Here is a 17,240-nt window from a genome sequence, read left to right on the forward strand (position 1 = left end):
TATGTTTCTAAGGCATGAACTTGGGAAAGAGGATGGAAGAAGGGAGAGAAAGAGATGCTGAGGTGGGGGAGGGAGTGCGTTTTAGACACAAGGCATGAACTTGGGAAAGAGATGCTGAGGTAGGGGAGGGAGTGCATTTTGGACACAAGGCATGAACTTGGGAAAGAGATGCTGAGGGGGGGAGGGAGTGCGTTTTTGAACACAAGGCATGAACTTGGAAAAGAGGATGGAAGAAGAGAGAGAAAGAGATGTTGAGGTGGGGGATGGAATGCGTTTTTGGACACAGAAGGCATGAACTTGGGAGAGAGGAAGGGAGGGAAAGAGATGCTGAGGTGGGGGAGGGAATGCGTTTTTGGACACAGAAGGCATGTACTTGGGAGAGAGGAAGGGAGGGAAAGAGATGCTGAGGTGGGGGAGGGAATGCGTTTTTGGACACAGAAGGCATGTACTTGGGAGAGAGGAAGGGAGGGAAAGAGATGGTTGTGTACACAGGAATGGAAGAAAGGAAAATTTTTGGTCATAGGGAGGGAGTGAGGTACAGATGAGAAGGAGAAATATTGTGGTGGAAAGGGAACAGTGGGAGGAATGTTGGACATAGTGGTGAAGGGAATGGAGGGAGAGATGTGGCATGGTGCTAGAGAGGGGTGATAGAAAGAGAAATGTTGGGCATGGGGCTTGTGGGCAGGCACGAAAGATGAGAAAGGGATAAATGCTGGACCATGGTAGGAGGAACCAATGGACAGCAACAGAAGAATTTACAGAAGATTGGAAAGCGGAAAAAAGAAACTGGGACCAACTTTATGGAAAAATAAGTCTCCAGAAAACAAAGGTAAAAAACGGAATTTATTAACTAAATATGTTAGCATTGGGAAATGTATATAGCAGATATCTATGTATTGTGTTCAAAAGAAAAGGAAATGCATTTCTGGTTTTATTTCTACAGTGTTGAAGTACTTGCTGACCCTTGCTGCTGTGACTGGTAGGGATCCTCAAGCACCGCCAGCAGAGGACCTCCTCTAGAGACGGCCAGAACTCCCCTCCACCAAGCACAGCAGTTGCTGGCAACATCCATGAGCCACTGAGGTGCCAGCATCTGTGACTCAGGGACACTACTGCTGCCTGTCAAGCTTGGCAAAAGTGACCCCCGGCCAACTGCAAAGGAAGTCCTCAGCTGACAGCTTGGGGGTTCTCATCAGCTGAGTATTTATATTTTATATTTACATTAGAGGCTCTGATAGAAACCCGTTTACAAAGTATGTATTCTTCCCAATTAATATTTCCAAATTAATAAAGTCTCTGTTTATTTGTAAATGGGTTTCCACCAGAGCCTTTAATTCAGTAGCATAATTAAATGAAATAACTATTTCTGAAGTTTATAAGGACGGGCGGGGATGGAGGGGATTCCTCGCGGGGACGGAGGGATTCCTCGCGGGGACGGGTGGGATTTCTGTCCCCGCGCAACTCTCTACTCTACACAGCTCAAGCACCATATACGCCCAGCCCCCACTGCTGTGCAACAAAAAAAAAACCTCTTTCAAAACAGTTCCTTCAGTAAATTGTCCCAACAAAAATCCAAAAGGAGCAAAATAAGTTACTGGCAAGCAACTGCGAAACTCACATCCATCGGTTCCACCGATTCAGCTTCAGGCATTCCAAACTCAGCTATGTCCATATATTCTTCTGGAGCCTCCAGCTCTGTAATCTCCTGGGGTGCAGAGCCTTCCCATTCCATGGGCTCCTGGCTTGTGCCTTGCCTTTGCCTGGCCAGAAGAGCCCTATCTGCTAGGTCTTCCTGTGCTGCCTGCTTTACAGTCTTCGAGAGCTGTTTTAAGGTGTTAAAGCCACTCCCTAGCTTACATGGCTGGGGCACAGGTTTGAGTGCTCTCTGGCTCGCTCTCAGGTCACTGGGAATATTACTGTCTGGGAACTGATTGAACTTCCTAAGGGAGCTTGCTTTCCTAACAGGCTCTGTCTCTAGAATGTGTTCTAGGTCAGGGTCAGGCTCATTCTCCTCAGGATAGGCAGCCCTGTCCTCAACAGCCTCCAAGGTACTACCTTTTAACTGGTTTACTATCTCAGGGAACTGGTTTAGTGCATATCTTACTCCTGACAGGTTCGTCCCTGGGGATGGAAATGTCACAGCGTGTGCACTTGAAACTCCGTGCCTCCGTGCGCTGTGCTTCCATGCCGCTGCATGCGCAGTAGAGTAGAACTCTGCCTGCGGCGGTTTCACCATCGCACTCAGCGACGCTGCAAGGCCAGAGCCAGTGACGACTGGGCCTACCAAAGGGGTGGGATAGAACAGCAGGCAGGGTCGTGGCTCTGCTGCGATCTCAAGACGGGCAGGAGGTTTCATCATGGCTCTGAAACTGAAGAATCACGGGGTGGAAGGAGATGTACAAAGATGGATCAGAAACTGGTTGGCGGGTAAGAAACAGAGGGTAGGAGTGAAGGGCCACTACTTGGACTGGAGGAGGGTCACGAGTGGTGTTCTGCAGGGCTCAGTGCTCGGGCCGCTGCTATTTAATATATTCATAAATGATCTAGAAACAGGGACGAAGTGTGAGATAATAAAATTTGCAGACGACACCAAAATATTTAGTGGAGCTCGGACTAAAGAGGACTGCGAAGAATTGCAAAGGGACTTGAACAAACTAGGTGAATGGGCGACGAGATGGCAGATGAAGTTCAACGTTGAGAAATGTAAAGTATTAAATGTGGGAAGCAGAAACCCGAGGTACAGCTATATGATGGGAGGGATCTTATTGAATGAGAGTACCCAAGAAAGGGACTTGGGGGTAATGGTGGACATGACAATGAAGCCGACAGCACAGTGCGCAGCAGCCGCTAAGAGAGCGAATAGAATGCTAGGTATAATCAAGAAGGGTATTACAACCAGAACAAAAGAAGTTATCCTGTCGTTGTATTGGGCGATGGTGCGCCCGCATCTGGAGTACTGCGCCCAGTACTGGTTGCCTTACCTTAAAAAGGATATGGCATTACTCGAGAGGGTTCAGAGGAGAGCGACACGTCTGATAAAAGGGATGGAAAACCTTTCATACGCTGAGAGATTGGAGAAACTGGGTCTCTTTTCCCTGGAGAAGAGGAGACTTAGAGGGGATATGATAGACTTACAAGATCATGAAGGGCACAGAGAGAGTAGAGAGGGACAGATTCTTCAAACTTTCAAAAAATAAAAGAACAAGAGGGCATTCAGAAAAGTTGAAAGTGGACAGATTCCAAACGAATACTAGGAAGTTCTTCTTTACCCAACGTGTGTTGGACATCTGGAATGCGTTTCCCGAGGACGTAATAGGGCAGAGTACAGTACTGGGGTTTAAGAAAGGATTGGACAATTTCCTGCTGGAAAAGAGGATAGAGGGGTATAGATAGAGGATTACTGCACAGGTCCTGAACCTGTTGGGCCGCCGTGTGAGCGGACTGCTGGGCATGATGGACCTCAGGTCTGACCCAGCGGAGGCATTGCTTATGTTCTCTGCAGCGATCCCTCGGGAGCTCCTGGCAGTGCTGAAGACTAGGCAGCAGGCCGGGAAGAGCAGAAGAGGGTCCAGGGAAAAAGTTAGAAGACAGCGGGTAGCGAGCGAGGGCTAAAGGAGCCCGCCCTCTAGAATGTACTCTCCTTCACATGACCTAATCATACCCTTTCTCAACCTTTTTTGTGATGCGAGTACAATTACCAGCTCTATCAGGTTCTTTTACCCATAGTGAAAGGGGAGGGCAGTTTACATTACAGCTTTTTACATGGGTTAGCACAGAGACTCCAAGGGTGGTATAGAAAGAAAGATAGACAGCGAAAGGGAGAGAGAGAAAAAGAAAGGATGAAAGATGGGGCGGGAAGAGAGACAGAAAGAAAGAAAGATAGACGGGGCAGGGAGAGAGACAGAAAGAAAGAAAGAAAAAAAAGATAGACGGGGCAGGGAGAGAGACAGAAAGAAAGAAAGAAAAAAAAGATAGACGGGGCAGGGAGAAAGACAGAAAGAAAAAAAGATAGACGGGAGGGGGAGAAAGAAAAAGAAAGAAAAAAAGATGGGGCAGGGAGAGAGAGAGAAAAAGAAAAAAAAAAGATAGACGGGGCAGGGAGAAAGAAAGAAAAAAAGATGGAGCAGTTAGAGAGAGAGAAAAAGAAAAAAAGATAGACGGGGCAGGGAAAGAGAGAAAAAGAAAAAAGATAGATGGGGCAGGGAGAGAGACAGAAAGGAAGAAAGACGGGGTAGGGAGAGAGACAAAGAAAGAAAGAAAGACAGATAGATATCTATTCTAGTACCCATTAATGTAACGGGCTTAAACACTAGTATGGTATAAAGTGTCAATCTTTTGAGGAAAAACTAGGACAAAGGGACTTCCAATTCTTCACCTGAATATAACGCAGGATCCTGTGAAAATGGACAGTCATAGCCTCTCTAGGAGGAGAGTTGTAGACCAGAATCTCGAACATCTCAGCCCTGTGCTCATCCTCTATCTCTAATTTAATAGGAAGGGCAGACATCATCTTCTTAACAAAAGCAGAGGAGGAGAGACTTTCAGATGGAGATTTACATCTCTCCTCAGGAGGAGAGGGGTCTGATGGAGTTCCATAGGACAACTCCTCCAAAAAGTATCATGGATCATCATCAAACTCCCATGAACTGTCCAAATTGGAATCAGCAAAATATTCCACATAGGAAGGCTGAGTCGGCTCCTACCTCGGATGAGAAAAACCAAGTCCAGGCTCAGAACGGCACCAAAATACAGGTTTGCCCCTAGACTCTGGTGAAGCTTCCTCAACAGACTTCAAGGGGGTACCTCCATGGGCAGGTGCCAAAGCTGATGCCCCATATGGTACCTGTGTCCATGGCCACATCACAGGTTGTAGGCCCTGTGAGGTAGACAGAGGTAGAGTCATGGTTGGCGCAAGTGCCCCTGATGCCAATGGACTATATATCTGAAGAAGTCATGCCCAGATCTGTTCATCAAAGGCCAATATTGGTAAAGGCTGGGGTACTGGTTCAGAGACAGCCTGCAGAGTTGTTGGTGCTATGTCAGAAACTGGGTCCTGGCTACCTGGAGACCAGAATGAAGAACCTCTTCAATAGAGTATCAATATTCTCAATGTCCCATAGCTCCCAACAACGTGAGACAATGGACTTTATCTGATGTCGAGTATAGGGATCACTTGGTGCTGAAGAGGATGTCTAATCCACAAGTCTCCAGTAAAGGGTCCAATGCTGACCAGTCCTGGGGGTCCTGAACAGTGGCTAGTGCTAAGGCATCGAGTGACTCACTCGATGCATGACTACTCCCAGCATCAGAAACAGGTCTACTAGCCATAGGGACCAACACTTACTGATGCCAGTGCAGATGCCAAAACTAATGCTGATGCTGACGATTTGGGCTTGGCACCAAAAATCTCTTTCAGCCTCTGGACTTCTGGATTATTTTCTACATATACAAACACAGAATACAGTTTAGATGGTTATGGTCTGGCCCCAAACACTAGATACAGCAGGATACCACACACACCCAATCCCAATCCACACAGCATCATACAAATCATTTCAACCAACCAGGAAACTCCAAACCCCAAGAACCTTAATCCTGTGTCCATCATCCAGCCATGAAAGCATACCCACAATCTGGGGAAAAAGACATACAACAAAGCTCACAAAGACATCATACATCACCAACAATACTCACAAACATTGCTCAGCCCAAAGACAGAACTAATCAAGGACTGGCTGATTAAAGATGATTTAGGTTGCCTCTTCCTAGCCGAAACCTGGCTCACATCTGACTCAGACCCTCACATTATTGAAATCTGCCCAAACGGATACAAAATAGAACTAGTACGCCGAGAAAACAGAAGAGGAGGAGGGCTAGCAATCATAGTAAAAACAACCTCAACATTAAAGTCCTAGCCAAGCACTCCACCCCTCACTTAGACCTTCTAGCCTGCCAACTTTCTGACAACACACTTACAGGAAATCTGAACTGCCTTCTATGCTACGTCACTCCAGGAAAATGGAACACCACAAAACAAGAACTAGAAGAATTCATCTTCCAGAACTCTCTCTCCTCTACTCATAATCTGATCCTTGGAGACTTAAACCTCCACCTAGAGGACCACACCTCCAAACAAGTAGCGGATATTCATTCATACCTCAATACCCTATCGTACCAGATCCTCAACCCTGAACCACACACGAAAAAGGTCATCAACTCGATATTGCAGCATACACATCCCCAAACCTCAACACACAAAATATCTAAATCACCAACGGCGCCTGGCATCCTACCCTATGGTCAGACCACTACAAATATAACTTCACCATCAACTGGGAGCATAATAATAACAAACCCACTCCTCCCAAAACAAGCATTAAGACTAGACAGAAAATCGATACCACCACATTTTGGAACACAGTAGGTCCAGCAATAGATTCCAACAACCCTATTGAATTCATAAATACCTGGCGGTCCCTCAGTGAATTGACCTTGAACAAACTAGCTCCACTTAAATCAAAAAATAAAATATGTAGACCATCAGACAAATGGTTTGACACTGAACTCCTACAACTAAAAAGGAAATGTAGACAACTAGAAAGGGCATGGAAAAAACAGAAACAAGATCACACCAAAACAGAATGGAGAATCCAAATCAAGCAATACAAAATCAAACTGAAGGAAAAACGAAAAGACTACTACTCCAATCTCATTGGCACCGACAAACTAGACACAAAAAAACTTTTCAACCTAGTAAGAAACCTCACCGATACCAAACCATGCTTAGCCACCCAGGGAAACCAGACACCAACAGCGCCTCAATTAGCAGATTACTTCAGAAATAAAATCATCACAATTAGAACCACATTCAATAACTCACAAAACATCATAGACGAGATTCTAATAAAACCCACAACAGATGAAGCCATCTCAGCAGACAGGACCTGGACCAACTTCCCTATAACCCAATGGTCAGAACTGGACTGGCTCTACAAAAAATACTGCAAGTCCTCATGTGATTTGAACAACTGCCCACCATACCTACTAGCAACAGCTTCCACTAAATTCAAAGCTAGCTACACGCTATGGACGCAAACCACACTCAGGGAAGGCCAGTTCCCATCGGACCTTGGTGAAATCATAATTACCCCTATACTGAAAGACCTCAAAGGTCCAATAAACAACCCATCAAATTATAGACCAATCGCTTCCATCCCATTATACGTCAAAATAATAGAAGGTCTAGTAGCAAAACAACTCTCCATGTACCTAGAAGCCCACAACATCCTACATCCATCTCAATCTGGATTCAGAACTAATCACAGCACAGAAACTCTTCTGGTATCATTACTAGACATAGCCCGACGACACCTCAGCCTAGGAAACAGATTGCTAATCATCCAACTTGATCTCTCAGCTGCATTCGATCTAGTGGACCATCCCATACTACTCCAGACACTAGACGCTATAGGAATCTCAGGTAAAGTTCACAACTGGTTCCAAGGCTTCCTTAAAACAAGATCATATAGAGTTAAGTCAAATGATATTCTATCTGAATCATGGTCAAACCCCTGCGGAGTGCCACAAGGATCTCCTCTCTCACCCATACTATTCAACCTATTCATAGCTTCCCTAGGCACCACCCTGGACGCCCTAAACATAACTTCATTCAGCTATGCGGACGACATAACCATCCTCCTTCCATTCGACATCCAAGACCCCATCTCCACTGGACGCCTGAAAACTACACTGGAAACAGTTGAAAAATGGATGACGAATCATAAGTTGAAGCTGAACTCGGACAAAACTAAATTCCTACTACTAGAGAAGGACAAAAAACCATCCCTAACAGAACTGGAAGTAAACTCAATCAAGTACCCAATACAGAGCTCCCTCAAAATCCTGGGAATACAATTAGATAGATGCTGCACTATGCAGACACAAATCCACAAAATCATCCAAAAAGCATTTTTCACAATGCGAAACTTAAGAAAAATAAGAAAATTCTTTAACAAAGATCAATTCAGGATCATTGTCCAATCCCTTGTGCTTAGTATTGTAGACTACTGTAACAGCCTCTACCTACCATGCCCAATCAACACAATAAAACAACTACAGACCGTCCAGAACACAGCCCTCAGACTCATATACTCACTTAGCAAATTTGACCACATTACCAACGCATACTTAGAATCTCACTGGCTACCGATAAAAGCAAGAACACAATTCAAATTCTACTGTCTTCTATTCAAAGTAACCCATGGAACCGCACCCAGCTACCTAAACAACCGCTTTTACCACTACCTCTCACCCAGAAGAAGAAGAACACAGAACCTTTTCACCTACCCACCTCTCAATGGTACTCGACGTAAGAAACTTTACGACAACCTTCTAGCGAGACAGGCAGCTAAAATTGACCCTGTCATCTCACAATTACTGATCAAAACAACAGACATAAAAGTGTTCCGAAAAGAAATAAAAACACTTCTATTCAAAAAATACTTCCCATCACTCTAACCTCCATCTAATGAGCTAACGATCAATCCCTTGGGAATACCACCCCTATAGTAACACTCTGTCCAATCCTCAAACTAAACACCTCTACAGACTATATCATCAACATTATGTAACCAACATTATGTAACCAACGTCAACGCTATGTAACCACCTTCGCCCACATGTATATGTTGTTACTCTCCATCCGCTGTAACTTGAATCTGTTGTTATGTAACATATTCTGTAATCTTGAATGTATTGTAATTCTTTACTGTTACCTGTAATTTACTCTTCTCCTGTAATGCAATTCTACTGGAAATGCCCAGATATCTTCTATATTGTAATCCGCCTAGAACCGCAAGGCACAGGCGGAATAGAAATCTCTAATGTAATGTAATGTAATATACCAGGAATGAGTATCAGTCCCAGAGATGGCCAGATTGCACTGGGTACAGCACTTAAAACTGCTGGGAAATTTAGATGACACGGAAGGGAAAATAACTAAAGCAAAATCAAATGGCTAAATGATGGGGAAAAAAGGGGCAGAAAAGCACACCTGAAAAAGTCGATGTTACTTGCCATTGATCAGGCCTAAGGTGGCCCTGGGAACTGAAAAACAAAGGAAACTACAGTGAGAAAAAGACATAAGAAAAATAAAGAGAAGGAAAAACTCTCAAAAAAAGCTAATGCGGAAGCAAAACATGACATTCTCCCCATCCCCCCAAGAGAAGGCACCTATAAAAATAGCAACAAACATGCTGAAGAGGAGAACAGCTGAAAAAACAAACAACTTCTCTTCCAAGTTTATTAAGTATTAAGTATTTTTTTTAAAGTATTTTTGATTTATCGCCAATTCAAAATTCAAGGCGATGTACAAATAAATAAAAAATTTTTGGTAACACACTTACAATTATTAAATAAAAACAGACGATTATCTAAAATACAAATATAACATTACACTTAAAGGGTATTTCAACAAATTAAAATGAAACAAAAGGAAAATTATTTAATGGTTACATTCAGTATTAAAATCATTAGTTCAATTTTAAAATATTTAATTCAGGGGAAAAACAATAGGAAGGGAGACAAAGACAATTGACCTTTTAAATTAAAAATTGCGAAAAGAAAAATTAGTCATTAAAGGCATCTATATATAGAAAACTTTTAAGTTCGGACTTAAATTTTGCTAAGTTTTTTTCCTGTCTTAGGTACAGTGGAAGATTGTTCCAAGATTGAGGGGCTGTTATGGAAAAAATTGTGTTACGCCTTGTGTTAATTACTTTTAGTGAAGGAATTACTAGTAGTTGCTGGTCTTGAGATCTAAGAGATCTAGAGGTAGTATAAGGTATTAAAAGTCTAAATATAAAGGCTGGAGTTTTATGTTCTAAGGCTTTAAAGATGAGTAAACATTGTTTAAATATTATTCGATGTGCTACTGGTAGCCAGTGGGCTTTCTTAAGTAGGGGTGAGACATGATCGAATTTTTTGGCTTTATAAATTAATTTAACAGCGGCGTTCTGGATTATTTGTAATCGCTTAAGTTCTTTCTGTGGTAAGCCTATAAGTAATGCATTACAGTAATCTAGTTTGGAGACTACAAGAGAATGAATTAAGATATTCAATGATTTTGTACATAAAAATTTTGATATCGATCGAATCTGGCGAAGTCTATAAAAAGTAGATCTTACGACTTGACTTATATGATCGTGAAAAGACAATTTATTGTCAAAGGTAACTCCAAGTATTTTGATATTATCAGCCATCTTTAAAGAAATGCCTTTAATAGTTATGGGTGAAGAAAGTGTTTCACAATCTTTCCAGGGAAAGAACATAAGATTTGATTTTTGAATATTTAAAGCGAGTCTATTGGTTTCAAGCCAGTGATAAATTTGATGCAGTTTCTCATTTATTGTTATTATTTCTTGTGGATTTTTGGTGTTAATTGGATGTAGTAATTGAATATCGTCTGCGTACGCATATACCGTAAATCCAATGGATTGGCACAGTGTCAACAGAGGAGCTAGGAAAATGTTAAATAAAATCGGTGAGAGTATTGAACCTTGTGGGATTCCATACGGAAGAGAAAAACTATTGGAAGTAGCATCATTGAAGGAGACGCTCGATGTGCGGTGATCGAAATATGACTGAAACCAAAGTAAGACTTGGTCTATTATCCCGATTGATTGAAGTCTATTTATTAAAAGATCATGGTCAATAGTGTCAAAAGCAGACGATAAATCCAGAGAAATCAATATAACGGAAGTATGGTGATCTAAATGGTATAGTATTGATGTTGTTAAACCAATTAAAGAATGTTCAGTAGAATGGTTTAATCGAAATCCTGTTTGGTTTGGGTGTAGCACATTAGTTTTTTCTATGAATTCTGATATTTGATTGAAGACAATTTTTTCTGTTAATTTTGCTAGAAATGGAATATTGGCAATGGGTCTATAATTATTTTTAATATCAGTGCCAATTATTTGATCTTTGATTACCGGGCGTATATAAGATTTTTTCCAGTTTAATGGTACTTTGCTTTGTTGTAGACTGGTTTTAATTAATGTATGTATATATGGGCCAAATATAGAGAAATATTTCTTGAGAATAAAAGGAGGTATTGATTCATTAAATGCTCCTTTATGATTAATAGTTTTAATAATTGTTTCTAATTCGGTAAGACTGGGCATTTTAAATTGTGAACATTTTGCGATAAGTGATGATTTAGGTTCCTGCTCTGTTTTAGATGATGATACTTGTTGTATTGTAAAATTATTTCTAAGACTGTTCATCTTGTGCTTGTCAGTCAGGTGGGAAAACATCTACACATGTGCAGTGGGAGTGCTGTCTCAAGCTATTAAAAGAAATATTATGCTGTACAATATTTCCACACTGAGCTTTATGAATGATGTCACCCACATGTGAGAATTATATGGCCTGCTTGTCATTGGAGAATGTTCTGTTAGGTCCCATTATAATTTTAGCACCATTCTGCAAGTGATGTGCATTTTCAATGTGGTGGTTTGTGCGGTTTTCTGCATGCAAATAATTTGCATAGAACATCTGGCATAAAATATTTTTGCAGCATGTGTTAGGAAGCAATATGCTCAGCAACAGTGCATGGCTCTAACATGTGCTTTATTTATCTGTCCTTCAGTGTGCAGCTGTGGATGGGGAAAATCAGGGCCGCCATCAGAAATTTCTGGGCCCCTTACTGAGCAATCCTATTGGGCCCCCCACGCACCCCTTCCCCTCCCGACCCCCCCTTCTTCCATGGGCCAAATACACACATACCTTTCTCTGTCGCCGCACTCTTTCACCAAAAGATTTGTAAGCCTGCAACCACGTCAAGGTACACTCTTTCAGCAGGGCCCTTACCTAACCTAAACTAATCTATACCTATCTATTCTAAACTAACATATGTCTAATACTGAACTAATAACAAACTAACAAACATCTGCATAATAAATAACTAATAAATAATAGTGCTAGTAGCTATAATTCACTTTTGAACGTAAAATCTCAGTTAAGGATTTCTTTTGATCTTTGTAGGCCAGAAGTAGATCACAATTGCACAATATTTTTTGTAAAAGTATTAAATGTGTTTTTATAAATACTGTAAGCTTAATAAATATATCAGAAAAAACTACACATCTGAGCGCATATCTAAACATACACATCTGAGAGCATATCTGAACATACACATCTGTATGATCCCATCCTCCTCAGCTTGCCTATAGCTGCATCATGCATGTTAAAAATGTACGATATGTTGATATGTGCACCTTCCTTCCTTCCCATCCATCCTCCTCAGCCTGTCCTTACACATCCACAGCTGCATGTTAATGATGATGTATATGTTATGATGATAAATAAGTGCATATGAGCACATCATTAACATGCAGCTATGGATGAATATATAATGATGTTATGAGTGTACACCTCTTCCTTCCCATCCTCCTCAGCATGTCACATACAGCATGTTACATTACACAGACTTTGTGTAATGTAACATGCTATATGTGACATGCTAAGGAGGATGGGAAGGAAGAGGTGCACACTCATAACATCATTATATATTCATGAATCAATCTGATAATCATCACCACCAGGCTGTGTGTGTTATGGGATGGAGGAAGAAAGGTGCATGGGATGGAGGAAGAAAGGTGCATGTTTAAATTGCGCGGGGACAGAAATCCCACCCGTCCCCACCTGTCCCAGCCAAAGTCCCACCCGTCCCCAACCGTCCCCGCGAGGAATCCCTGCGTCCCCGCCCATCCCTATAAACTACAGAAATAGTTATTTCATTTAATTATGCTACTGAATTAAAGGCTCTGGTAGAAACCCATTTAAAAATAAGCAAAAAGACTTTATTAATTTGGAAATATTAATTGGGAAGAATACATACTTTGTAAACGGGTTTCTACCAGAGCCTCTAATGTTTATAAATTTTTATCAACACAACTAAGATACTACTTTATCCTGAAGCAAAAAAAAAAAAAAAAAGAATTTTTTTCCTACCTTTGTTGCCTGGTTTCTGCTTTCCTCATGTTCTCATTTAATTCCTTCCATCCACTGTCTCTCTTCTTTCTGCGTCTTCCATTTGCTCTGTTACTGTGCCTCTCCCTATCTCCCCCCTCCCAAATTGGTCTGCACCCATCTTCTTCCCTCTGCTCCCCCCATAGTCTGGCATCTCTGTCTTCTTCCCTGCCAGTTTATTCTCCCCACTCTCTCTTTCCCATTTCCTTTCAGCGTCCTTCTCCCCCCCATCTTCCCCATGTCCTGTTAGCATCCTTCTCCCCCCTCTGTCTTCCACATTTGCTTTCGGTGTCCTTCTCCCCCATGTCCTCTCAGCGTCCTTCTCCACCCCTTTGTCTTCCCCAGTGCTTTCAGCGGCCTTCTCCCCCCTCAGTTTTACCCATTTTCCTTAAGTGTCTTTTCTTCTCCACTCCACCTTTCCCCCCTTTCTCCCTCCCTGCCCCTTACCTTTGTGGCGCTTCCCCACCCGACCGACAACAGAACAGGCCCGGTCGGACAAACCTCCCTGCCCTGTAGCAGCAAATCTAAATTACCTTCTTACAGCAGCTGGAGTATTGAAGCTGCTGTAAGAAGATAATTTAGATTCGCTGCTACAGGGCAGGGAGGTTTGTAGGCCGGGCCTGTTGTCAGTCGGTCGGGGAAGCGCCACAAGGCTAAGGGGACCTGACCGGCTGTGCACACTCCCCCCCATGGCTGCACTGGGGTGGACCGCCCCCCCCTTCGGTACACGACTGCCTTTTCCCTACCTGCCCTGCCGCAAGCAGCCGACCGGAAGTCTTCCCGATGTCAGCGCTGACATCGGGAAGACTTCCGTTCGGCTGTGTGTTGCGGCAGGGCAGGTAAGGAGAAGGAGATGAGACTATGCTTGCGACCCTGGGGGAGCCCGGGCCCCTGAAGGCAGGACTGGTAGTACTGCCCTGATGGCGGCCCTGGGGAAAATCCTGTAAAGACAGAAATTCTTCCAAATTTATCACTTGATATACCGCAATGGAAGTACATTTATGCGGTTTACATATAAAACTAATAATTAAAATAACATAGACAAATGTAGAACTACAATATCAATAGTAAAGGTGAGGAAGTCAAATCTTTATTGAACTACAGCTTTCCAGTAGTCAGATCCTCAGATGTGATTATCTCAGTTAGTCTATGAAACTTTGTTATGAACGGGGACCTAACATAGGGTTACCAGATATCCAGATTTACCCAGATATGTCCTCTTATTAGAGAAACATCTGGGTGTCTGGATGGTTTCCTAGACTGGAGGGAGTTTGTCCGGATTTTGGACTCACTCTCTCCAGTCCAGCCCCCACCCTAAAAATAAATATAGCTCTCCTGTCAGCCTGTCCTCATGTCCATGTATCTTTTCCGGCGCTGCAATTTCCAAACTTCGGACAGCCAACTGCCAGCAGTGTTAGCAACATGATCCTGCTGCTGTCAGCCTGTCCCGGAATCCTTTGCTCTGCAGTGTCCCACCTACACGGGAACAGAAAGTCGCTGCAGAATAAATACTTCTGGGGAGGCTGACAGCAGCAGGATCATGTTACTAACGCTGCCAGTTGTCAGCTGCCAAAAGTTTGAAATTACAGCATTGAGGAGATATGTGGGGACACAGGGAAAACTTGGGTGGGGGGGCTACAGAGAGACATGTTGAGGGATGGGGGTGAGGTAGGGACAAAACTAGTAGGAGGCTGGAGCGGGACAGGGCACTTTGGATGGAGCAGGGGTCATGTGTCCTCTTTTATTTAGTTTACAAATATGGTAACCCTAATCTAACATGCACTGCAGGAGAGAAAGAAGGAGCCTAGCTAGTGGACTAGGAGCTACATCTGCCAGAGATTTTTCAGAGGGGAGTTGTGCCCATGCTGCCCTTACGTCTGGGGCTATGAAAAGGGGCAAGATGGATTCTTTATTGCCACAAAGTCACAGAAATACTACTACATAAGATAAAAAGGCAGGGAGGAGAGAACAACTGGAAAGGCAAGGGATGAGAGAAAGATAAGGGAGAGGTCCTAGCCTGCTGCATCACTTATTTTATAGGCCACGTGCTGCTACAGGTGGAAGCAGAGAGTGCTCTGACAATGGGTTCTTACGTCATAGTTGCCCCAGGGTCAGCGGTCATCTGATTGGTGACAAACACAGCCACGTTGTATTCTGTGGAATAGAGAGATAAAAAGGCTTCATGCCATACATGAAATCATTAGAACTGTTCTTTTAGGATTTGATTTTATAATAAGATGCCTATGCCAAAGGCACCTATTTTATAAAGCAACACAGGCACCTAATGTGCCTTCATAAAATACAACCAGCCCCAATATTACACAAATACAGTGAAGATACTTAAATGTATCAGGTGTTCTCTGAGGACAGCAGACACATAGTCTCAAATGAGGGTGACTTCATCCACTCTGTATGGACACTGCCACATATACTGTCACTTTAAATCTGTAGGCAATGCCTGCACCGTGTGCATGAAGGTGCCTTTCTGCCTGATGTTGGGATACAAGACTAACAGTTCAGTAAAAAAGCTTAGAAGCCCACTAGGGGAGGTGGTCCTGTCAATTTGGGAAGTTATTTTATGTATTATTTTTGCGTGATTGATATTATTTTATATTTTTTGTGTGTTTGGTTTAATTTTTACATATTAAAATTCCTGCACCCTGTACATTTCCATGCAATTTTGTTTTCTACAGGAAATTGTTTCCCAGTGAATCAGAAATGCTTCTGAAGCAATGCAGTTGGGAGCATAGATTCTGGAACAGAATTGTGGAAGTTTGCTGTTGTGAAGGGAAGCAAAGAGATTTATGTCCAGTGTTCCACACTGAGAGAAGATTGGATGTAAAGCAGATGTGCTGACAGACCATTTATGAAGCTTAAGAAGTCTGCTAAATTTATCTGCAAGAACATTCTGCTTCTCTGCTTAATAAACCACCCTGAGAAGTATACCAAGTCCAAATTTTGATTACTTCCACACAAAGGGAATGAGATCTCGTTCCACCTTGTTTGATGAGATAGAACATGGCAATTTGGTTGTTTGTACGAACGAGTACTGCTTGTTGAAGTGGATAGTCCTAGAATGTCTTTAGTGTTGTCTATCACTTGTAGCTCGAGAAGACTATTATGCAGTTTTTGTTCATGTTGAAACCACACTCCTTGAGTATGTAGACTGTCTAGATGAGCTCCCCAGCCTAGCATTGAAGTATCTGTGGTTAAGAGATTTTGATGCTGAGGGGGATGGAAAGGCAGACCTGGAGTAAGACTAAATGGTACCATTTAGTTTCCATGATATGTATCAGAGCAGACAGGGACCCTATGGTCTGGGACCATTGGTGTGATAAGAGTCCACTGTGGGATCCTAAAGTAAAGACATGCGAATGGTGCCATTTGACCAAGAAAGCGTAGCATTTGGTGGGTGAAAGTTCACTTAAGGGTGGATATTGACACAGGTAAATAAGATTGTTGACTTTCTGCTTCAGTAAAAAAGTTCAACCCTTAATAGTGTCCAGGAGAGCTTCTATGAACTCTTAAGGTTTGAGCTGGATGTAGTTGTGACTTTTAGTAATTGACAGCAAACCAATGTCCTGATTTTGATGTGGGGCAGAGTGGGGCGGGAGACTCGGGCTTAGCCTCCTCCAAGTCCTCCAGGGACAGGGATCTGCAGGAGGCATGTTCCCAAGGGAAGAAACCCTTCCCAGGACCCTCCAAAACTGTATTAGTCAAGCACAGTTGCTTGGGGGCCATGGAGCCAATCTGGGAAGATGGGGTTCCCTTCCAGGGTTAGCAAGACCCCCAATACAAGGCTTCACCCCAAATTTTGTGAGCCTTAAGTGGAAAGCTTATTTGAACTGTCTGAGGGTCCTCAGCATTGTTAGCGTACCAAGGGTGGCAGTGCAAGGGTTCTTACCTCATCAGGTACCCCAACCAGATGAGAATGTAGATTTGGACCAGGATGTTCAGTCTGTCATGGACTGGGAGGATGGCAAGTCCAATTCTTTGCCACTTTTATTCCAGGATGAAGTCTTCCCAGCAGAGTCTGCTTCCGTGCAAGAGGATAGCGGTCAAGAGCGGTGGTGTCCTTAGATTAGGGGGAAGACCCCACGGTATGCCGGCTATTCAAGGCCTCTGTGCTTTCGAGCATTATTTCCACCTCACTACAAGAGTTAAAGCTGGAAGTATCCCCAGCTTCCTCTTCTCAATGCTCAGTTATG

At 43.0% G+C, this 17,240-nt stretch overlaps 1 protein-coding gene across 1 annotated transcript in view; it reads right to left on the bottom strand.

Annotated features, from left to right (window-relative positions):
* Positions 1–17,240, bottom strand: part of DMC1 (DNA meiotic recombinase 1) — a 398,321-nt gene that overhangs the window by 88,351 nt on the left and 292,730 nt on the right. Inside the window, exon 10 of the mRNA XM_033929441.1 lies at positions 15,126–15,186. Within this exon, the coding sequence (XP_033785332.1) occupies positions 15,126–15,186 (61 nt within the window). The remainder of the gene's footprint in view (positions 1–15,125; positions 15,187–17,240) is intronic.

Source organism: Geotrypetes seraphini, chromosome 2, assembly GCF_902459505.1.
Source record: "Geotrypetes seraphini chromosome 2, aGeoSer1.1, whole genome shotgun sequence".
NCBI lineage: Eukaryota > Metazoa > Chordata > Amphibia > Gymnophiona > Dermophiidae > Geotrypetes > Geotrypetes seraphini.